The sequence below is a fragment of the Alexandromys fortis genome, unplaced genomic scaffold (genome assembly GCF_014885135.2).
Source record: "Alexandromys fortis isolate MF-2015 unplaced genomic scaffold, M_Fortis_MF-2015_v1.1 scaffold_5, whole genome shotgun sequence".
In the NCBI taxonomy this organism is placed as follows: domain Eukaryota; kingdom Metazoa; phylum Chordata; class Mammalia; order Rodentia; family Cricetidae; genus Alexandromys; species Alexandromys fortis.
Genome location: NW_026067924.1, coordinates 28,764,185 through 28,788,455, shown reverse-complemented (window position 1 = coordinate 28,788,455; position 24,271 = coordinate 28,764,185). Strand labels below are relative to the sequence as shown.

Sequence of the window (24,271 nt, the reverse complement as noted above, 5' to 3'; positions counted from 1 at the left end):
CCATCTCCATAACTCCCAAAAGACTACCTTTTTTAGAATACTAATGTTTCATGTTTAAAAACAACAAATCAACAACACATTACTGTTGTTGCATTAACAAACCTCTAACTTTTGAGTGCTAGAATTACAAGCATACTACAACACACCTAGAATCTAATATTTGCTTATAAAGTGTTGCGGGAGGTCCTTCCGCTCCTCCAGCCAATAGCCGCTGAGATACCAGCCCATTGGGGCGTGGTCTCTCTCCCTTTAAAAAAGTGGCCACTTCCCTTCTCGCTCTCTCTTACTTCCTGCTCCGCTTCCGGAGACTAGACTCCCTTCCTGATTGCGTAGAGGGCTGTTGTCTGGAACGGGGATCTGTAAGTTTTTTTTCTCCTTTAAATAAATAACCATTCTATTAATCATAATTCTAAACTGGCGTGGGATTGTTTTTGACTTACGTCTTCACCTTCAATAAAGGATCTTCCTGTATTTCATAAGAAACAGATTTTATTTTAGCTTTGCAGAATAGTACCCAAATAAGTCTGCATCCTTATCCCAAGAACCTATGATTATATAACCAGGGCAAGTTAAAATTGTAATGATGGTTGTTAGAAACAGAGTTCAATGGGACAATACTTGTTTAACATGTCCTAGGTCCCAGGTTTCATTCTCAGTACTGGAGAGAGGAGCAGCAGGATGGAGAGGAGAAGAAGAGAAAGGAGAAAAAACAGAGGGATAATAGGAAGGGGCAGGGAGGGAGAGGATGGGGATGTTTTAGATAGACTGATGATCTGATACTCTTAAAATAAAATTAGCCTTGATATGTTTGGTCCTGGAATAGAATGAGGCACAGTGGTCTCTTGAGGTAGAGCCTGGAAGATGTCTAGGGATTACTAGCCTTCTAGTCTGGCCAAATTTATGAGCCGCAGGTTCAGTGAGAGACTCTGTCTCAAAAAATAAAGTAAATAACAAGTGAGAAAAACACACAGCAGCAACCCCTAGCCTCCACAAATAAGTACACAAATACACACACATGAATATGCGCACACATACACTATACACAAAGAGTAGATATCATGAACATATTTAGAAACAATAAGAAAATTTAATCAACCAAACTAATTTATATTTCTCTTCCATTTCTTCCCTTTATTTAGATGGTCTCATTTAGTGTCTCAGGATGACTTCAAACAATATTCTGCCCCTTCAGTGCTGGGCTTACATGGGTGTGTAGGTATAACTGACTCTAGTTCAAATTAACTTATTTGGGGCAGGTTTAGCAACAGGGTCTCATGTAGTGCAGAATGGGCTCAAACTCACCATCTAGTTGAGGCTGTCCTTAAATCCTGATCTTCCTGCTTCCACTTCTCAAGTTCTGAGACAATAGGTGTGGTGTGTCCTGCCATGCTGCTGCTCCTAATTTTGATTTCTTCATGGACAATATTCGACAGACAGAAAATAAAACTAGAAGTTGAACTTAGTGTCATCATCAACGTTGCAAGTTTCTTTGTTATGTCGTTCAGTCTCATCATATTACAAAATAAAAGAAAACCAGTGAGCATGGGGAGTATGTCAAACACATATAAATATGAGTTACGCAGTTTTGGTAAAGAAGGTTAACAAGGAAAGAAAGCATATTTCAGGTAAGAAACAATTTTATATAATAAAATCAAATTTGACCTGAGATAAAATTGCTGGACTTTTTCTAAATGAAAAAGAGGAGTGCATACCCAGAAAGCTTAAGCATATTACAAAGGTCACAAAAGATAAATCAAAGATGTTCCATGTGTCGGGAGTAAATGTTATTAAAATACCTCAGGTCAAAATCCGAGTCACTGACATAAAACTCAAATCTGCCTTTTGTTGGAAAAAAATAAAGTTTGCCCAAAGTCTGATCGTGGTAACATTTACAAGAATAGACCTAAAGAACAAAGATTTTAGTTTTTTTCAAGGTAATTATGTGTGATTATTCTAGATTTGTTAAACTTTTATCTACTTAAAAGACTGAGGCTCAGCTGGATGGTGGTGGCACATGCCTTTAATCCCAGCACTCAGGAGGCAGAGGCAGGTCTCTGTAAATTCAAGGCCAGCCTGGTCTAGAGTGAGTTCCAGGAAAGCCAAGGCTATACAGAGAAACTCTTGTCTCAAAAGAAAAAAAAAAAGAAAGAAGAGAAATAAGAGAAACTGGGTCTTACTAAAATAGGTGTTTATTCAGAAATCTGTTGGCTTTTATTTAAACTTTACTTAAATGTTACCCCCAAACGTTAAACTAAATATCCATTAGTCCTCTGTTAAATTTGTTTCTGAGTGTTCACCAACAAAAGCTTATAAGCCAAATCCAAAAGAGATGAGAGAGCTAAAACTAAAGTCAATATTTTGGCATTTACTCTCCAAGTTCAGTCCAGACTTAAGGAGTGATGAGACCCCCTCTCCAGTGGCCCTCCATCTCCAGTAAGCCACCTGTCCTCTTGACCAGAGAGGCTATGGATACTCCGGATGATGATCTCTAACTACCAAATGCTGAATACCAAAAGATAGGTCTCAAGTCAAAGTGTCTGCAGTTGGTCATTTCTGAGGCTATTCCAGAACTCTTGTCTGGTGGCTGGCTGGAAATTCTTGACATTCCTGGCTTATAGAAGCATCATTCTAACTGTCATATTTATCTTCACATTATTTTACTTTTGAGTGTCTGCCTCTGTGTGTGTGCATGTGTGTGTGTGTGTGTGTGTGTGTGAAACACAGAGACATAACATAAAGGAGTAGATCCTACCCCTAATGCCTCCTTTTAGGGATCAATTACCTGTTAAAAGCCTTTTCTCCCAGTATTTGGGGTCAGGATTCCCATACCTTCTGGTGGCATCACAAGCAAACCTCTAGAACCCCAATATTCACTTGATTATCCCCCTTGGTTACAACCGATAATGCTAAAAATAACTTACTTGCTAACCTTACTAAAATAATGATTTGCACTGTGATACAGAACCTGTGTTTTTATAATATTGAAAATTATAATTCATGGTTTTCATTTCTACACAGCAATTGGTTTTATTAATAATAATTTAGCTTACACACATCTTAATACTAGGTCAAATGCTACTCGGGATAAGTATTTGTAAATTCTGTGTGTGCATCTAGGTTATCCTCGGTGAGGTTGTGTCCTGTGGGAACAGACTAGCAAGTGGTAATTACTGGAGTTATATAGTATCTATTCCATAGAGAGAGGGAAACACTATAATACCCCAGAGCCTCTGATTCCCGAGCCTTCACAACAGGGTTAATAATACCCAGCTGTCTCCCTGGAGATCACAGAGTCGATGTGAAGCCTCATTAAGATGCTTCACTCCACTCCTCCTTAGAAGAAAGGAATACAGTGTGTTTGTAGGCACCCAAAGCTTCCTTTTGTCAAGGTTCATTTAGGTCCATCAGCAAGAAGGTACTTTAGCTGCAGTCTATGGCTGCAGAGCACAGTATATCACCTTCCATGTTTAAATAGATTCTACACGCAGCTGTCTTTAGATGAGTAGTTTAAAGGGAGAGTCTTCGTAAATGGGCCAAGGGGCACGAAGAAGAATGAAGGTGGGAATGAAAGCTTAAGAAACTGGTCTGGAAGTCAGGCGGTGGTGGCGCAAGCCTTTAATCCCAGCACTTGGGAGGCGGAGGCAGGAGGATCTCAGTGAATTCGAGGCCAGCCTGGTCTACAATGCGAGTTCCAGGACAGCCAGGTCTGTTACACAGAGAAACCTTGTCTCGAATATAGATAGATAGATAGATAGATAGATAGATAGATAGATAGATAGATAGATAGATAGATAGATAGAAAGAAACTGAGGTCTAAACTGTCTAAACTGTCATGTAATTTTCCTAGTTCCACCCAAAGATTCCTAAGTATAGTGAATCCCAAATATCCCTTCCAATTCACAGGAGAGCACCTGGCCCACTCAGGTACTGAACTCCTTAGGTTCAGTTTCTTGGTTCTGAGAAGGGCCTGTGAGGACCTTGTACACCGTAAGACAAACCAGTGTCTTCTTTCTAAACTCAGAAAAGAGCAGAGAAATAAGAGACGCAGTGGACCACGTTCCCCTGCTGGAACTCTGAGCTGTCTAAGGGTTTACTGAAGAATATCTGAGAGGAGACCATTCTTCCATCGTGGAGTTAGGGACCCGGCTAAAGTCCTGTGTAGCATCCTTGAAGCCACCACCCCAAGAGGCTGATACATTGTATAAGTACCAATCTGGATCTTTTTCACCAGTCACTCTAATACTACCGGTGGGCGAAGCGACATCACAGTTTCATCTGAGTGGGCCAAAGAGAATTTCAGGGTTCACACCACCTCGCTCCAGACAGTCCGGCACCATGCTCCGCCCCCTCATGAGTTAAAGCGCGCCCGGACTGCTCTCTAGCAAACGCCCCACCCCTTATCTGCACCGACTTGGTCCGTAAACTGCAAAATCTAGGTCCTTCATTTGTGACATCCCAACTCTCACCTGCACCTGACCCGCCCCTTACCTGTCTAGGACTTGTTCCTCATTACCAAAATTCCACCCCCTCATCTGCACGTTTTCCCCCAGTACCTCCTCTAGCTAGCCAAGCACAAACTTGCCCAAGTACCATTCGCCAGCACACGCTCCGCCCCTACTTGCCTACGCTGCCTTCCAAACCCACAGAATGCCCTTCATTAGCTAATGCCCCGCTTCTATTTCTTGGGACTGGTCTTTGCAGCAACGCTCCCCATCACTTGCCATTCCACGTCCCTTCCCAGCTCTGCTTCCTCCTCGCCCTCCTCCCACCGGTCCTCCTCTGCGGCCCGCCCATCACCCGCCCCTCACCTCGCTCCGACCCACAGCAAGAGGAACCGCCTTCCTCCCCTCCAGCCTATTACAGACGGCATTTCCATTCCGCTTGTCCAATGAGAGTCTCGAGGTCGCTCCCCGCCCCGCGCCGTGCGTCAGGTTAAAGGCAGTCCCCCCACACTGGACCCACGCTGGTCACATGCCATGTGGCGCTTCAGCGGTCTTCGGGGATTGTGCGCGGTACAGCGACTGAGCTGCGGGTGAGACACGGCGGGTGGCAACAGCGGATAGGGAGGGGCGGGACCGGTACAAGAGGTTTCTGGGTCTCTGCCATCTCTGGGCACGGGTTGTCACCCTCTCTGGAGCTCCTGCATCCCAAAATTTCTTGCAGTTGCGTCAGGTACCCCAAAACCCACTTCTGAGCTCCCCAAAGCATCCCTACTTCCTACGTCCATCAGAGCCTCTAAAGTAGTCCTGTCCTTCGGCGCGTGGCAGAGCATGCTCTCCCTAAGAAGCTGCTGTCCTAGCTCGAGTTGGGGTGACACTGGTACTCCAAAGGGGAATCAGGTCCAGGGCACTGTCCTGACCCACTTTCCCTTCTTGGACCTTTGGTGTTCCGAGAGCGAGTGGGTGGTCCTGAGTGTAGTTACTAAGGCTGTTTGAAGTAAAGCTAGGCTTTGATGTGGATTTTAACTGTCTAATTAATAATAGAGGCAGTTTATGGCTCTCATTAATAGATTTGCGCCCATCTCATCTTGGTTAGGAGGCAGAGTCCTTTAGGCTCCTCGACAAGCTGCAGTGTTCATAAAGTTGTGCCTCCTGGAGTCGAACATTTTGTAGCGACTCAATTTATAGAAAAGTAAAGATGTATTTAAAAAGTGTTTGACTTTTATTCTGATCCAAACCCTTATTTTATAGTGCTGCCAAACCCCTGTTAGTCTAGATGAGGAAACATGGGGGTGTGGGTTGTCTGTGAGGGTGTGGGCGTTAGGAGTGTTTGAACTTGATAGCAGCAGTTTTATTTGTGAATGCAGTGACCGGAATGTAAAAAGAGTGAGCCACCCTACCTAGCCTTTTGTCTCTCAGTGTTGCCTTGCAGATCCTGTTGTGATGACCAACTGTTTCTTAAACTTTCTACCCACAATCTAGAATTTGCTGTCAGATAGGAAAACCAGTTGATTTTAGCGTGTCTTCCTGATTCTGCCAATGACTGAATTGGAGGGGTTTTTTTTTATTGTTTTGTTTTTTTTCCTTCTGTAATATAACCTTTAAAAGGGATATTTCTGAGATTTTAATACTAAAACCTTCATAAAACGTACAGTCTGATAGAAAAACTATTTTAAATGATGTTATCATTACTTGTCAAGATTGCCCTGACAGCCGGGTGGTGGTGGTGGCACACGCCTTTAATCCCAACACTCGGGAGGCAGAGGCAGGCGGATCTCTGTGAGTTCGAGGCCAGCCTGGTTTACAAGAGCTAGTGCCAGGACAGGAACCAAAAGCTACAGAGAAACCCTGTCTCGGAAAAAGTCACAAAACAAAAAAAAAAAAAAAATACCCTGACATTGATAATAAGTGTTTGAAGTAATTAATGAAAGTAACTTGGTCGATATAACACCAAGACAGGAAGAGAGGTCACTAATTCTCTTCCAATACAGTCACCATTTTACGTTATAATATCTGAAATCAATGGGGCTTTGATCATTCTGTCAGTCTTCTGGAGAATCCAGAGGGAGGCTTGCTTTGCTTTTCTCNTTGAAGTAATTAATGAAAGTAACTTGGTCGATATAACACCAAGACAGGAACCAAAAGCTACAGAGAAACCCTGTCGTCTAAAAAAAAAAAAAAAAAAAAAAAAAAAAGATTGCCCTGACAAGACTATAACTCTTTATCTATTTTTGGATAGTCATTTCTCCCAGACTTAAAATTTATTTGCTTTTTTTTTGTTTTTATTATCCATGTTCATTCCTACACTAAATGTACCTGCTCACATGATAGCTGTGTACTGTCTTTTCCAAAGTCCTTGTGCTTTTAAAACAGACGGGGCATAGCTAGAAACTAGGTCTTTTAGAGATGTCCAAGATCTTGGAAGATTCAGGGTACAAGTCCCCTTTACTTAGTTATCTTTATCCTGAGGGGTTGTTTATATATGTCACTGCGGTACTTCACCAAACAACTTTCCAGGACGTTCACTAACTCTGACACCCTTTCTTTAAACTCCACAGGGCGCACCACAAAGTGTGGAGGGGGAGGAGTGATCAAGCCTGCGAACGAGCTCTGCAGTATAAAGTGGGCGAAAAGATCCACGGCTTCACCATCAAGCAGGTACCCACCCACCCGTCCACCTTGCCACATTCTTTATGAATCGAGGTTGGTATACATTCTGCCGGCCGATGAGAGCTCGCAGAGAAGAGACTGCGGTTTCTGTCCTTGCCTCGCCAGAACCTGACAAGCTTCCTGACCCATGGCAGGTGCTCCAGGTGGCTTCCACATGAAATGATGGCCAGACCTTAATTGTACCCTTTAAAGCCTCAATCATTTCAGATATTAGAAAATGACCCCCACCCCCACTACCAAAGGAGGGCCTTTGTAGTCAGACATACTGACATGTCTGCAGCCAAGCCTGATCATTCCCCGTGATGACTACAGATGCTGCTTGCTGTTCCCTTCATCTCCTCCTTCACACTCTGTCATCGAGTATACTGCCTCTAGACTTGCATAGAACCCTTTCTAGCAGTTTTTCTTGGAATTACAAAGAAGAGATGGTACACCAGTATTTACTTAATTTACATTAAAAATAGGTTTCGCTGGTTCTTTTTCTTGTCTTTATTTTTTACTTTTAGGTTCAAACCTTCATATTACTTTTTTATTTATTGTAATTATTGAAAAATTTGGGCTGGGCATGTCGCTTAGTTGGTAGAATGCTTGTCAAGGATCCAGTAACACCATCTGAAAACCTGTTTGGTGGTATATGCCTATAAATGAAAGGCAGAGACAGTAGGATGATGCTTTCAGGGTCGTTTTTGGATATTTAGCAAGTTCACAGTAATCTGGAATACCCTGTTTTGTATATATCCTGTCTTAAACACACACACACATATGAAAGAAAATTCCACACGTCAAGATTTTGGTCCCAGGCTTTATATTGTGCTTGTATTTAACAAATACAAGAAGGCAGAACCTTTACACTAGAAAGCCGCATGCGGCTGCGGCAAAAAACAGAATCTGATAAGCATGAAGACGTGAGCAGGGCCAGTGAAACTGGAGCACTAGTTCCGGGATAGGTCTTGGCGGATGAGTCACACAAGTGGGGTAAGAGCATTGTGAGTTCCCCGAAAGGTCACAAGAGGAATCTGGTTTTGTAGTGCAAGTGCTGGTAATGCAGACCCAGTTCAGAAGACTGTGGTCTTTTCCTTAACGTTTCAAACAAAAGAGAAGCGTGGAAGAAATGGTAATTCTTGTTTGAAAATAGTTCCCCTGAGCTGTGGTTGGGCAGGCATCACAGTACCTCCTGGTTTTACTTACACTGATCGTCGTATTTGAGTAAATTCAGAAACCTGAAATCAGCAGGAATTACACAAGTATCAAGAGCCGGCTTTATTCATGTCATCTGTGTATCTGGGCCCCAAAGTTTGCATTAGGAGACTTGGTTCTAACTATAGTTCTGCCGGGAACTTCCTGTCAAGGAGTGGACAGGTTACCGTCTGAGGAAAGAGAAGGATAATGGCACAGCTGTCATCGCATGGGTGGCTTGTGACAGCATGAGAGAGGACCAGCTGATGTGAGTCTGTGACAGGATGCTGTATGCGTGCATGCACGCTTGTGCATGTGCATGCACGTGTGTGGATGCACGTGTATGCGTGTGCCACACACACACACGAGAACAGAAGCTGACTCTCCTGGCATGTTGAAGGCAGCCGTGCTGCGTCAGTGTGCTTGCTCACACTGCCTTTCTCTCCTCAGGTCACTCCTGTCCCTGAACTGTTCCTGACGGCCGTAAAGCTCAGCCATGACAACACGGGAGCCAGATACCTGCACCTGGCGAGGGAGGACAAAAACAACTTATTCAGGTGTGTGCTCCTTTGAAGAGCGTGTTCTTGAATGTCCCTGTCTAACACATGTGCCATCTGTCCTGAAATGCTAGGGAACAGTGTTCCTTTCTGGGCATAGTGGCTCATCGGTAAACCTAGTACTAGGGAGACAGAAGCAGGAGGATTGCTGTAAGTTCTAGGTGGGGCTAAGCTACATAGTGAGTTCCGTGCCGGGTTGGTCTGTAGAGCGAGAATCTATTTCTACCTCTTCTCAAAAAGGAAGAGTATATGAATTCATCTAAAGATTCTATCATCTATATATAGTGCAATTTTACAATATGACTCAGTGATTCATACATTATAGTCTTTATCAAAAGACTGAGATATGAGAATGATTTTTTTTTAAAGATGCAGGGTGGCCACAGGTTCCGGAATTCTGTTAGAGAATCTTAGGGTAACCCCTCCTCACCTGTTCGTCGTCTTTCCTTGCCCTCAGTGTCCAGTTCCGGACGACCCCGATGGACAGCACTGGAGTCCCCCATGTTCTTGAGCATACAGTCCTCTGTGGTTCTCAGAAGTATCCATGCAGAGATCCTTTCTTCAAAATGCTCAACAGGTCACTGTCCACATTTATGAATGCCTTCACAGGTAAGACTGATGTCCTGAATCAAATCATGTTTGCTCTATCAGATTTTAGTAGGCGAATTAAGTTATTTTCCAAGAGGAAAAGAGGCCTTAATGTAGTAGAGTAATTTTTATTACTCCCTGGACTAGGTGAACAGTGCTAGAAACTCAGTTGTTTTAGGAAAGCTACATCTTGGTTTAATTATAGAAATGGGAGTACTAGCTACTGGAGAGGTGGCTCAGTTGATAAAGTGCTTCCCATGAGCACAAGGACCCAAGTTCAAAACTCCAGCACCCACATGAAAGCCAGGGGCAGTGATGTGTACCCACAATCCTACTGAAGGAGAGGTGATGGCAAGAAGAGCTTTTGTCTTTTCTAGCAAGTTAATCTAGCTGAATTGGTGAGCTCCGCGTTTAGCGTAAGGTGCTGCGTCACAATGTAAGGTGCAGAGTGATTGACAAAAGTACCAGCCTTAACCTCTGGCCTCCTTAATCACACAAGCACATGTACACACACAATTAACAAATAAGTAAATGAAAACTGGAGTTTTAGGACAACAGTATGGTTTTTTTTTTTTTTTTTTGATAAAGTTCAAAACAAATTTGGAGATAGCCCTATAGCATCTGCAAGGCTGTGTAGTTAAATCAGTCAATCAGTCTTATCAATTAAACCAGTGGAGCATCCCAGGTCAAGCAGTAAATCAAATCAAAGCAAAGAAAAGGTCACTGAAGAGTTGGTGCTAGTGTCTGTTCAGAGAAGACACTGGGGTTCGGGAAAGGTTAAGACTCCAGGTGATGAGCTGGGTGGAAATGTCAAGTGTGGCGTTTCCCCTTCTGTTTCCAGGGGAGTTAAATACTGAAGGGTGTTAAGAAGTGATGCTTCACAGTCGCGCGTTCCCAGAGGCATTTCATATGTTTTAAAATCTGTCTCTTCTTTTCTCCCCAGCTAGCGACTATACGATGTATCCATTCTCCACGCAAAATCCCAAAGATTTTCAGAACCTCCTCTCAGTGTATCTGGATGCGACTTTCTTCCCATGCTTGAGGGAACTGGACTTCTGGTATGCAAGGATTATCGTATGATTTGGGCTTTAATAGTCTGCTCAGCACCGCTTTTTATTTATCCGCTTACTCTTTATTTAGGCAGGAAGGATGGCGTCTGGAACATGAGAATCCAAGTGACCCTCAGTCTCCCTTGATCTTTAAAGGAGTCGTCTTTAATGAGATGAAAGGGGCGTTTGTAAGTGTTCTTCCTCATTTCTACTGCATTATAATTATCTCTGTAAAAAAAAAGGGATTTATTTGTATGTAGCATGTTCATGGTATGCAGGCTCTAACATACCACGGTGCGTGTGGAGGGCAGAGGGCAGCATAAGGTGTTGGTGCTCACCTTCCACCGTGTTTAAGGTGGGCTCCCTTGTTTTTCACACCAGGCAGTCTGACCCATGAACGTTCACATATTGTCCTTTTTCCACATCCCATCATGCAGTGGGAGTTCTACGTTTACAGAGGGTCGCTAACACATCCAGCTTTATGTGTGTTCTGGGGATTTGAGCTCAAGTCATCATACTTTTGCACCAAGTTGTTTAACCACTGAACACCACCACTACCACCACCCCCGCTGCCAGCCCACCTTTCTAAAATTTTGAAATGTATATGCACATGAAATCTGAGAGACCTGTGGTTATTTAATATTCTCCTAACACCTGCAGTTGTGTGGCGTCAGTACTGAGAGTAGAACCCTTTGGTGGTGAGAGGGCTGGGTCTCATTACACGTGACCTGGAATGTGAAGACCTGCCCTGACCAGCTTACTCTTTCGGAAGCACATGGGATGTTTGTATATACCAGGACCATCTCTGATTCTTGCGGCCTCTGTATAGCAAATTTGTTTTTATACTCCAGTTGCTATCATTTTGTTCATGATATCCATGGTAGTAACATCCTTGTGACTGTATAGTTCGTGGACCAACGAATTCTTGCACATCCATCAGTTGCTCACCATTCCCTTCTCTCTGACTTCACACTGCGCTTCTAAGAGAGCCAGCCCTGGGGTCCACAGTTTATAAAGAACTTGGATGCTAAATTAAACTCACCCCTGCGGATTGTAGGTGGCATTGGCGTTTGATTTACATTGCATTTTCATTAACTTACTTCTTTTCAATTTCAAGACAGACAATGAGAGGATATTCTCCCAGCACCTGCAGAACAAGCTTCTTCCTGACCATACGTACTCTGTGGTCTCGGGTGGGGACCCACTGTGCATCCCAGAGCTCACGTGGGAGCAGCTGAAAGAGTTCCATGCGACTCACTATCACCCAAGCAATGCCAGGTAGTGTGGAGGGTAGAGATTGGATGATGGACCAATAGTTGACTTGCTTGCCTTCCTACAGTTTTGGATTAAGTAATGTGGCTTCTCATTGAAGGAAAACGTGTTTGCTGAACAGCTTCATAGCTCTGGATAAGATCGTGTTGCTTTAGTTCTCCTGTGGACCAAACTGGAGCATCCCTGTCAACATCTATAGCCGTAACTGTCAGTTGGCAGCATTTAGTGGTTACAAACCACCTTTACAGTCACCTCTGCTGGAGTCCCAACTCCCCGCCCTGGTCCGTGTCACAGTCTTATTACATATAGATTGTGAGTCGTGGTGTCCACTCTGGAACTAATGTTCACCATGTTCAAGAAGCCTTCTGTCTGTTGTCTTTGGCAGACTGATGTGCTCTGTATGGTGAATAAATGATATAATTGAACTTTATTTTTTTGTTGTTCTTTTGCTCATTTGGTTATATATATAAAATATATAATATATATATATTTGTGCATATTGATTGTTTGGTTTGGTTTGCCTTTTGAGACAAGGTCTCGCTGTGTAGCTCTGGCTGGCCTGAGATTTGCTATGTAGATCAGGTGGCCTCAGACTCACGGAGATCCACCTGCTTCTGCCTACTAAGTGCTGGGATTAAAGGCTTGTGCCACCATACCAGGCTAATAATTGAACTTTAAATGGCAGCTTTTAATAGAAAAGAAAGATTGCCACTATTGTTTGTAGCCTTTTCTCGTGATGATTACGTAAGTACATTATATTAAAAACATGCAATCTGGTAATTGTAGCCTAATGATGAATTTTATGAATTTCCTATTTTGGACTGCCAGTCTTAGATACATTCTAATATACATTGCATGCCATAGCAGCTTATTTGGTTTTTGCAATGCCTTTATAGCAGGTTCAAAATAAAATTAAATACTTTTTATTGCATTTAACCAAGTCCTCCTGTGTGCTGTGTGGTTAGACAATCTCAAAGCAAAAATTAATCCCTCTATGTAGTTCACATTCATGGGGAGATTACCTGTTATTGTTACAAGGTATATATATACCTTGCATCCTCCGTCTCATGCAAAATCCTTCCATGTTGATTCCTGTTCATTTCAAGCAAATAAGGTGCTATGCTCCCTGGAATTCCCAGGTTCTTCACGTATGGCAACTTTCCGCTGGAACAGCACCTGAAGCAAATTCATGAAGAGGCCCTGAGTAAATTTCAGAAAATGGAGCCAAGTACAGCCGTGCCAGCCCAGCAGCACTGGGACAAGCCTGTGAGTGCCCCATCCGCTCTTTGTCAGTGTTCTTATCTTGCCTGTTAAATGTACTGAAGCGAAGACGTGGATGACGTCGTGCTTATATATTGAGAGTTATCTTGGGATCTGCTGTGTTTCTAAGCTTTCCAAGGCTAAGATTGTGGTTATTTCTTAGACGCGAAGTCACTGTCAAGGGTTTGACCTGTCCAGATGACCTATGGCTGGTCCATGCTCAGTGCCTGCCTAAAGCATCATGTCATTTTGCAGAGAGAATTCCATATAACATGCGGCCCAGACTCGTTAGCTACGGATGCCTCTAAGCAAACTACTGTCAGCGTTAGCTTCCTCTTACCAGAGTAAGTATGTGTCATAAAGTGTATGCTGGCAGATAGCAAGAAAATAGGCGGGTTAGAAGGCTAGATAGTTCACCAATTGGGAGGGATTTAATGGGCAGGTAGGACGATCTGGGAATCCAGCACTTTTTAGCAATAGAGAACAAATGCCAAGTTTTTAATAATATCAGAAATGGGGTTGGGACAATCAATTCTGCTAGTCAATCAAGGGAAAATTATTTTCTTATTGTATATACATACACACACATGTTCACACAGAGTTCAGTCTGGCTTGGAACTGACTTAGTAGCTAAGGATGACCTTGAACTTCAGCTCTTCCTGCTTACAATAAGTATGTGCCACCACCGCTGGTTTTTAATGTCGTGCAGGGAAATGCACCCAGGGTTTTGTGCGTGCTAGGCAAGTACTCTACCAGCTGACCCACCTTCTCTACTTAGTACATATTAATGTGAATTGATTCAATAAAATTAAATGCTTCCACAAAAGAGGCTGCTTTTAATTGTTTAGCTTTTGGGGGTTCGCTGGTCCGCTCCAGGGGTAAGTGCCCCGTGAACGTTATCCTCGGGAGAATGTGCCACAAACAAGACTTTGTAACTAGAGATTTACTGAAGAGCAGCATCAGATTCATGCCCTACAGAGCTCTTCAGAAAGGAAGAACAGAGCTCTTCTACCCCACCCGAGCTCTGGCCGCTGCCTGTAGCTCCCGTCTCTTACGGTGCTGACATGGTCCTATTGCCGAACCTGCAGATGTCAAAAGACACGGCAGGCTGTCTTGTGGTAACATTTGATGTGACAGCAAATTAATTTTATGGTTCTGAGCTGCCCTCCTACCTCATATAATTATTAAAGTAAAAATTCAGGAATCTTCAGTAGAAATTAGGCTTGATTGGAGATGCAGGTGCTAATTTAAGAGTTGTTTCGAATGACTTTCAAAGCTCTTAGGGCTATAGAAATGGCTCCACCAAAAACATGCTTACTATGTAGGCAGGGGGGCCTAAATTCAATCCGAGAACTTTAAACTGGGTATGGCGACACAAACTTTTAATTCTAAGTGCTCAGGGCAGGGAGCGAAGATAGACAGATCCTCAGGGCGCTGTCCAGCCAGCCTAGCAGAATCAGAAATTCCTAGTAAAAATAAGAGAACCTGTTTATGAAAGCAAGCTGGATGGCACCCAAAGATTGACTCATGAGCTTGTGTCGTGTGTACATGAGCACCTACAAACACGTATAAATATGTTTACATACACATCTTAAAAAAGAAAATGTGGGTCAGGTGCTGGTGGTTCATGCCTTTAATTCCAACACTCAGTAAGCAGAGGCTGTTGCTGCATCTCTATGAGTTCAAGGCCAGCCTGGTTTAACTCTATAAGAGCGAGTTCCAGGACAGATTCCAAAGCTACACAGAGAAACTCTGTCTTGAAAAACCAAAAAGGAAAAGAGAAAGGAAGGAAGGAAGGAAGGAAGGAAGGAAGGAAGGAAGGAAGGAAGGAAGGAAGGAAGGAAGGAAGGAAGGAATATGTGTGTAGCCACCAGTAATTTCCCCTTTTGTTCCCTTCTTACCCACCCTCACTTATTCTTCCCCCCATGAAGCATCACTGACACCTTTGAAGCCTTCACGTTGAACCTTCTGTCTTCCCTCCTGATTTCTGGGCCTAATTCCCCCTTTTACAAAGCTTTGATTGAATCTGGACTTGGCACAGACTTTTCCCCTGATGTTGGGTAAGTTGCATTTCTTCGGCTGGATTTGGTTGACTTGATTGGGTCATTGGTTTGACTTTGTGTTATGGATAGGATTTGATGTTGTTGAGGGGTGAGTGATTTGGTTGGCTTGGGCATTTTACCTCAATACCTCTTACTTTGTGTCTTAAAATTTATTATCATTAAGTATTCCTTAAAATTCTAAGTTATTGTAAAACTCAGCAGTTCACTGTTTCTAGGATTATTTTAGCAGAATGTAGACAGGCTATGATTGTGCATTTGACTAGCTACCAGAAGTGTCTGAGAGCACTGCTTTGGTACATTGCTTTAATGCATTCTTCAGTGGGATCCTGAGTCAGATGTCTTTAGGTGATATGTCAGGAAGGTACATCACAAACGAAAGTACTTGCCTGATGCATTGTTTGCTTTTGTGTTCTAGATACAATGGCTACACGAGGGAGGCTTACTTCAATGTTGGCCTCCAAGGGATTGCTGAGAAAGATGTCAAGACCGTCAGAGAGATCATAGACAGGACAATCGAAGAAGTTATTGAGTACGTGCGAGGGTCCTGGTGACCTGCTTCTGTCCTTCATGCGTGTCCTGCGGGAAGGAGACTGGGCCATCCCCACTGCTAGCACTGCCAACCTCCTTTCGATATAACGTGTGACATGTGCTACTTCAGTTTAGTTATTTGTATATTTGATTTTTATTCTGGATATTTTTAGCACACACAGTAATGGATGGTGTGACATTTTCATGCGTGTGTATGTGTGCATATGATTTGTTCTTGCTGTCCCCCATCTTTACGCCCCACCCCTTGCTCCTTCCTTCCCTATTTAGTCTGCCCTTATATGTCACTTGTTTAATTGTTTCGGTATTACCGCTGCCACCATGTGCTTCTGAGACCTCTTTCTTCACAGCATCTCACTTGTTATTTGGGTGTTTTTAGGAAAGGATTTGAAGATGACCGGATTGAAGCTTTACTTCATAAAATCGAAATCCAGATGAAGCATCAGTCTACCAGCTTTGGCCTGGCGCTGACGTCAGTATGTGATCTTGTTGCTACTGCTACTTTCCCTTTTTGTTTTGATTTTGGTTTTATAACTAATATTTCTTTCTGAGTTTTTTTTTTAATTGATGTATTTTATTTTTATTTGAAACAAATCGTGCTACTATGTAGCCCAAGCTCAGTTCTGTTTCAGCATTCTGGATGCCAGGGTTACAGGTGTACACCATGATGTTCCCCAGAACTTAATTCTTGACAGTACTGAATATATTCACAAACATTGAAAATTAATTTTTTATTTGAGCTTTGAAACTTCTACTGTCCTGAATCAAATGGAAATACGTTTATGATTTAGTTTCAAATCATTTACAAATATACTTATAATTTAGCTTTTCTTTCTTTTTAAAGATGTTTTTAAATGTACGTGTAAGGGTGAATGCCTATGAGAATTTATGTGCGCTGTGTGCATGCAGGAGCCATTGGAGGCCAGGGAGGGCACTGGATCCCCTGGGAACTGAACGTGTGTCTTCTGCAAGAGCAGTAGTTGTTTTTACCACTGAGCTGCCTTGCAGTTCTTTTCATTATTCTTGAATTAGCTTGTTTAATTGGCTGTTAGTCTTGTTCTCTTTTGTTTGCCTGTGCATATGTATGTAAGTGTGCAAGTGTATGTGTGTACGACGGCGTGTGTGTGTGTGTGTGTGTGTGTGTGTCTAGATGTCTATGTGGAAAGCTGGGGGGCAATATCAGATATTGCTCCTCAGCTACTGGCCACCATTTCTTTCTTAAGACAGGGTCTCTCTCTGACCTCTCACCAAGTAGGTGAGGCGGCTTGGCAACAAACCATAGGGACCCACCTGTCTCCACCTTCCCGACATGTAGCACCATGCTTGGCTTCTGTCTTTTTCATATGGGTCCTGGAGCTCAAGTACTTGCAAAGCAAGTACTTCATTATCTAAGCTATCTCCCCAGCCCCTTGATTGGCTGTTTAGGAATATTGTGTTCTTATATGAAATAGATTTAGGATACTAGGGATTGAACCCAGGGCCTTGAACATACCAGACAAGTACTGCACAAACTGAACTACGTCCCCACTCCTCATCATGGTGTGTCTAAGTAGACACTGGTATTATAATAGACTGTCAACCTTTGGTGCTTACTGGGGTCGCCTAGTTTTTCTGAGGTGATAACACTGCCTGGATATTTAAATTTCTTTGTTGTAGTATATAGCCTCTTGCTGGAATCATGACGGGGACCCTGTGGAGCTCCTGCAGATGGGAAATCAGTTGACTAAATTTAGGCAATGCCTTAAGGAAAATCCAAAATTTTTACAAGAAAAAGTAGAGCAGTATTTTAAGGTAAGAAAACTGGAGAAACTTTTGTTTATAACTTGGTAGTTAGAGTTCAAGATATTGAAAAAGATGAAGTTATTGAAAAATGTGAAATTAAGATCACAATTTATGTAAGTTTCTGTTAATAAATTATGTGTGTATGTATGCATATGTAATAAGAAATACATGTGCTTACATGCCTTAAATTCTGTTTTCTAGATTATAGTGTGTATTCAGCACTTAGTTTGTTACAGTAATATGCAAGTATAGAGTGAGTTATCAATGCCTGATTCCTACTTTCTAACAAGTTGTACTTGGCTGTGTATTTTTTGTTGTATTCTACTTAGTTACTGAGAGTCACACTGTTACCTGTTTTGAAGGAGAGCTTTCTCATCAGAATTGCCATTGTTTGGAACAAGGAATGTGATCATTTGACCAGTGGTTTCTGTGTCCTGTATATACCCCTCATAAACACTTCAAGTCTTGGCATACACACCCAGGCTAGTTTCTCGGCCTTTCTGTCTCTTCCTCCTGAGTGTTGGGATAACAGGCAAGTCCACCGCATCCAACTCTTGGGAGTTCTTACTGTATGCTAATCCACAGGCCTCCCTTTGCTGATCATCATGTACACATGCTTCCCTGTTGAAGTAAATAACAGAAGCATGCTAAGAACATCTGCTATTTTTCCTGTATATTTGGTCAAACATCTGGTTTGTTCACTTACTTTATAAACTGATGAATTGTTAAGTATTGTGTCAGAGGTGGACAAGGTAGCACATGCCTGTCATCCCAGCACTGGGAAACAGAGTCCAGGGTCATCCCTGGCTGCTTAAAAAGTTTGATGCCAGCCTGGGCTACCTGAGACCCTGTCTCAAGGCAAACAAAAGAGTATAGTTCTAACCCTTCAGAAATTCATAGTACTAGATAAAAATTAAATTTGAGTTCTCTTATCTCTAAAATAATTCATAATATTAGAAAGTACAGGTTTTCTTTACAACTAAGATGTATATTTTGGGAAAGACAGTGGTTACAGTTGGCCCAATGTTAGTAATAGCACCTATGGCTCCTGTGCTGACCGTATAGCAGGTATGGTTGCAGGTGTTTTAGATGCCCTCTGTGCTCATAGCTGCCCGGCAGCACCAGTGAAATTCTCGCTATCTGAGAGGTGGATAAACAGAACTGTAGACCCAGGTGCGCTCTGCTCTTGGATGTTCTAATTCATCTGAATTTAATTTCACTCAATTGTGTTTTTATCTGGGTTGTTGTTGCCATGGTTCCGGCAGAACAATCAGCACAAGATGACTTTATCCATGAAACCGGATGACAAATATTATGAGAAACAAACGCAAATGGAGACGGAAAAGCTAGCGCAAAAGGTGAATTCTCTCTCCCAGGCGGACAAGCAGCAGATCTATCAGAAAGGTCAGCGGGGTTGGGGCGACGGGGCTTACTTGATTTGATGTGATGCATCTGATTCTCATGATTGGCCTGATATTTCTGGAGCATGAACTCAGGGTGCTGTGTGAGCTGGGCAACGCATTCCTGCAAAAGCTCTGTCTCTAACCTCTTCACTGTTTATTTTGAGATAAAAACTCAACACTGCCTCTGGGTAGCTGGGATTATAGGCTTGTGCCTGCAGGCCTGGGAATGCAGTTAATTATATCAGTAGTTCTCAAATGAAAGCCACTGTGCCTGTCTTCCCCTACACCCCCCCTCCCCAAAGAGGAACCCAATACTTGACAACAGGACAGTTCTGCTTGTTTTAAATGCCATACATCTGTCTTAATGCTTGCTCGTTCTCCACCCTCCATACAACCTAGTGAACTTTTCCTCCTACTAGTTAGAGGCAAGGTATTTTTTGGACACCTATAGACTTAAGGATATGTCGTGATGGGTTCTACTCGTGACATTTGGCCATATCAGAAAATTCACATGATGGTTCATTCGTTTCAGTTCCCAGTTCCAGGTTATAGGCCTTTCATCATAGAGAAGTTCAGGGGGCAGGAGTGTGAGCAGCTATCACAACACATCCCAGAGTCCAGATCGGAGTGCAGAGAATATGTGCATGCCCGCTTGCTTGCCTACTTGCTTGTGCGCAGCGAGCTTTCTTCATTATTATGCAAGTCAGAGCCCAGCTCATGAAGTGGTCCCACCTACATTCAGGGAGGGTCTTCCTACTTCCTTTAGTTCTTTTAAGTCAATCCCTCTCAGACATTCCCAAGTCCAGCCTGGATCGTTGGTTCTTCATTGAGACTCTTTCCGGTGATTCCAGGTTGTGTCAAGTTGAAACTTAAAGTAGAGCAGCAGCGTGAGACGCTAATGATGCTCATGTCACAGAGGCGTCCCCTTCTGTCCAGAGTCTGCAGAGCTCTTCCATAGGCACAGTGCTGGTGCCTTTCATGGTTGCTTCCTCTGGTGGGTTTTAAGGCATGTGCTTCAGTATTTGGAACCTCTAGGTTAAAGTCCAGTCTGAAGATGCCCGGCAATGGGAAACGTTTATTAAGTTTACATCAGTATTTTTGGTGTCTGAGACTGAAGTCCTTACCATGGGGGACCTTTTGATTAGAGGAAAGGAAAAAAAAATAGCTGAGTGTTTCAAATGTCACTATGAGTGTGCACCAGCAAAGGCACTTGGGGTGCCAGGTGTTACAGACTCTTGCAGTGACATCAGGTGGCCTAGACACAGTGGGGCAGGCACGTTGATGATCCGGTCCTCTCCTTGTGGCCTCACTGGCTCACTTGGATCTCACAGAATGAAGAATAGTAGACCAAGAGCATAAAACCCCAAAACTTTTTCAGTCAGCGTTGTTTGGTTTTCATTTTCACTTTTCTCCTCTTTAGGTTTAGAGTTACGAACCCAGCAAAGTAAACCTCAAGACGCCTCCTGTCTCCCAGCACTGAAAGTCTCTGACATTGAGCCCATCATGCCTTTCACCAAGTTTGACATCGCCCTCGCAGGTCACTATCAAGTTTTTCTCATGGGTGCCTGGGTTATTTGACTGCATTAAGAAGCAGTTTGCAAACAGGCTAGGTCACAGTTTAGATGTTTTCCAGAAAACATCGGAGTGAGCAACTTGTTTATATAGCCCTGCTGATAATTGTTTATTTATTATTGTTTATTATTTATTATTATTGTTTGGTTTGTGCGTGTGTGTATACATGTATACATGTATGTGTGCATGTGTGTGCGTGCATGTTATGCTTGTGTGTGTGTGTGCTTGCTTGTGTATGTGCATGTATGTGTATATGCATCTGTGTGTGTGTGTGCATTTGTGTGTGTGTGTGTGCGGGGGCCAAAGTTTATTCTTGTGTCTGCTCACATAAAATCTACCTGTTTTTCAAGACGCTGTCACTAGTGTCGCTCACTGGGACTTGGGATTTTGCTGTTCAGCTAGGCTGGTGAGCTGTCTCCATCTCCCAGCTTGGGGTTCACCAGTGTGCACCTCCACTCCTGGCTCCTTTTTTTTTTTAAAAAAAAAGGGGGATTGTGAGGATCAAACTCAGGCCCTTCTTTGTTTTCACCAACTGAGCTTTTCTCCAGTCCTTGCGAATTAAGAAGCTTTGTTTCTTTCTGGAAGTAGATTTGATGGTGTCGAGGAAATTCACTGCTGCTGGAATTGGGAGAGGATATGCGTAGTAGCCCCATGGTTGAATTCAGATGGGCTTTTGAAGACTGTAGGAATCCTCTGGGCCCTTCCCTCACTCTAGCTCTTTAGCTTGGCTGTCATCATGGGAGAGGATGTGTGGGGAAAAATAAACACCTGGCAAGGTTAGGCACTGCAGAGTTACAGAGAAAGGACAGGGTCTGGGGGTGCTCTTGGCCTCCTGTCTCACCGCTAGAGATCTCAGAGTTGCTGTTTTCCTTTGCTTGTGGTTGGTGGCCTGAGAGACAATTGTCTCTGGAATAGCATTTTCGTGGACGGTGTTACCACGTGACCTTGTGAGTGGCCAGGGTGGTTTCTTATTGATTGAGAGGTTGGGCTTTCCTATGCATTGTGGCTGATGGGATGGGTTTCATCTGGTTTGATTTTGGAACCGGGAGCCTCTCATATGCTGGGCAAGCACTGCCTGCCAATCCCGGGGTAGAAGCGCTGTTCCCTGTGAGGCATATTTTAACAGTGATTTTTCTCACTTGCCATGTCTGATTTATTGGCTTAGGTTTGTGTATTTAGCTGAGAGGGGGCAGAGGGACGGAATGAGTACTCCTAGAAATCATTTTCATGTGTGGGTGTGTGGGTGTGACTCTAGGTGTACAGGTATGTGGTTGAGTGAACATGTGGGGAGCATGTATATGTGGTGGAAATCATTCTCCATTGACTTTGAAACTTATTTATTGAGGCAAGGTCTCTTAATCAAGCCCAGAGCTGACCGATATGACTAGTCTTACTAGACAGCCCCTTCCATGGAGTCCCATCTCCGACTTTCAAAGCTAAAATTACAGGTGAGCTGTTGTGTGTGTATGACATTTTACATGGATGTCTGGAGACGCACACTCTGCTCCTGACGCCTGGGAGCAAGCCGCTTTAGCTACTGAGTAATCCCTTCAGTCCCTCTTGCATTTTTATTTAGAAGTGAATCTCAAGAAGTAAAGGCAATAAATCAATCATCCACAAAAGTTTTCATTTTTCTTCAGTTTCATGCACTCTGCTCAGAGAGGGAGGATATAAAACAGAATCCAGAAAACCTACCCCAAGAGATGGGAATGGAGACGCCCTAAGGTCACAGTGTCCTATGACATAATGAGGGCTTGTAGAGGACAGGGCATTGTGCACTGTTCCTGAAGGGTGGGGGGCCTCACTGGGAAGAGGGACCAGCTACATTTACGGATGGAGCAATGAAGTCAGGTGCTATGGGAACAACCATCAACACGGACTTTAGCATGCTGATGAAACAAAGCTCTCTTTATAGGGCTCAGATGCAGGTGAAGCTGACTCAGATGCTGCTGGAGTCAGCTGAGAAATCAGAAGAGCATGATTCTTTTCCATCCAGTGCTTCAGCAAGCAGGGGCTCCCTTCCTCTGCAGTCTTTCCGTTCCATACTGTAAGGAAGGCACAGGAAGGAAGCGCGGATCAGCTGTAGGAAACGAACAGTCTGTGTTCTCGTTCAAGCTCTAAGCCTTCATCCTGGAATAGCAGTGGCATGGTTTCTTACAGAATGATGAGGGGCTGGAGATGTAGCTCAGTTGGTAGAGAGCACACCCAGCATGCACAGAGTTCTGGGTTCCATCCCAATGTTGCTTAAACCAGACGTAAAAGCCCCCTACCTCTAATCCCAACAGGAGAAATCAAGAACTCCAGGCCATCCTTCGGTAAACATCTAGTTCGAGGACAGCTTTATCTACATCAGACCCTGCTTCAACAACAACAACAAACCCATTCAAGTGTCATTAACTAAACCAAAAGGATTGCTTTTCTCTTTTCCAGCTGGAGACGTCCCTGTGCAGTACTGCCCCCAGCCCACCAACGGCATGGTGTATTTCCGAGCCTTTTCCAGCTTAAACACCCTTCCAGAGGAGTTGAGGCCCTATGTGCCTCTCTTCTGCAGTGTGCTGACCAAGTAAGTTTTGGCTCAGATGCACATCCTTGCTGTTCAGCATATTTTCATGATGTTTATCTGTGTGTGTGCACATGCATGCACATGTGTTTGTGTGTCCTTTGAGTATTTGTGTTATTTTCATGCCTTTTCTTACTTTCTTACTATAAATATATTGCAATAATAGAAGAATCCAGAAAAGCAGGTAACACTTAGGAAGGCATCTGTCCAGGTGGATCACCGAAACTCTTGAAGACAGGGCAGTGCACTTAGTCAGGAAATAAGAACAGTTCAGTGTAAGGAATAGTATAGTGTGAGGGCTATCTGTTCAGGTGGCCCAGCCTCCTCCTTGTCTCTGCCTTTCTTCTGAGCTAACTCTGCAGTGGCTGTTTTCCTTCACAGGCCAGTGTGTGGATAGATTAGAAATGGCACATAGAGTTTTTCTTGACAGCTACAGGAAGAGCTGCAGACTTCCTCTCCTGTAATAGGAAAGTAAGGCTGGAGAGATGGCCCAGCAGCACTTGCTGCTCTTCCAGAGGCCCCGGTTCTATTCCCAGCACCCACATGGTGACTCACGGCTTTCTGTAAATTCAGTTTCAGGGATTCTGACATCTTCCTCTGGTCTCTGTACACACCAGGACACATATAGTACACAGACATCCATGCAGGCAAATACTTAAACATATAAAGCAATAGGATATAAGAAAAAGTATAGGAATTCTAGACCACAGGCACAGTGGCTGGTCCTCCTCCTTAGTCCAATGCTCACTTCATGGACTTAAAGCTGCTTGTGTGTTCCAAATGCTGCCTGACTCTGGAGCCCGTCTGTTGGTTGAGGACTGGATTGCATGGAAAATGCATCTTTGACTTTTAGGAAGTTCTGTCCCAGTTCTCAACCATGTTAATAGCGCCCAGTGTTTGTCCTTTTAAAGCGGTTTTCAGGAGCACCTCACAGTAGTGCTCTGGGCTCAGACTTTCTTCTGAATACATCAGCACACAGAGAATGTCTGCAGATATTTCTCAGCTCCCTCCCACTCCATCACCAAATATTTGAGCAAATGAAGTGTGTTTGAAAATATTTAGGGGGAAGAGAGCACTCATGAAAGCCGTCCAAGCTAAAGGCTGTAAAAGCATATTCATCCTGTTGTCTTTAGCAGCGGGCACTAACTGCTGAAGGACCTAGTGTCCTGGCTGCTGGGCCTGAGTTTCCAAATGGAGAAGTGGATTTGTACCTCAGTGAATGGGCACATGAGCTGTGTAGAGGTTTATGCTCACACGCATTCAGGAACCATGCCGTGTACGGGAGATAGGGAAAGTTGTGGTTATGGATTAGCACACATAACCCGTACGGTCTT

At 43.5% G+C, this 24,271-nt stretch overlaps 1 protein-coding gene across 1 annotated transcript in view; it reads left to right on the top strand.

The window, feature by feature from the left end:
- Window positions 1-4,922: 4,922 nt before the first annotated feature.
- The window catches only part of Pitrm1 (pitrilysin metallopeptidase 1), a 31,521-nt gene continuing 12,172 nt past the window's right edge, over window positions 4,923-24,271 (top strand). Inside the window, exons 1-16 of the mRNA XM_050142463.1 lie at window positions 4,923-5,032; window positions 6,998-7,097; window positions 8,736-8,842; window positions 9,300-9,451; window positions 10,374-10,488; window positions 10,571-10,667; window positions 11,597-11,757; window positions 12,891-13,017; window positions 13,267-13,355; window positions 14,943-15,071; window positions 15,490-15,603; window positions 16,000-16,096; window positions 17,277-17,411; window positions 18,668-18,806; window positions 20,226-20,342; window positions 22,808-22,940. Coding sequence (XP_049998420.1) covers window positions 4,977-5,032; window positions 6,998-7,097; window positions 8,736-8,842; window positions 9,300-9,451; window positions 10,374-10,488; window positions 10,571-10,667; window positions 11,597-11,757; window positions 12,891-13,017; window positions 13,267-13,355; window positions 14,943-15,071; window positions 15,490-15,603; window positions 16,000-16,096; window positions 17,277-17,411; window positions 18,668-18,806; window positions 20,226-20,342; window positions 22,808-22,940 — 1,868 coding nt within the window. The 5' untranslated portion in view covers window positions 4,923-4,976. The remainder of the gene's footprint in view (window positions 5,033-6,997; window positions 7,098-8,735; window positions 8,843-9,299; window positions 9,452-10,373; window positions 10,489-10,570; window positions 10,668-11,596; window positions 11,758-12,890; window positions 13,018-13,266; window positions 13,356-14,942; window positions 15,072-15,489; window positions 15,604-15,999; window positions 16,097-17,276; window positions 17,412-18,667; window positions 18,807-20,225; window positions 20,343-22,807; window positions 22,941-24,271) is intronic.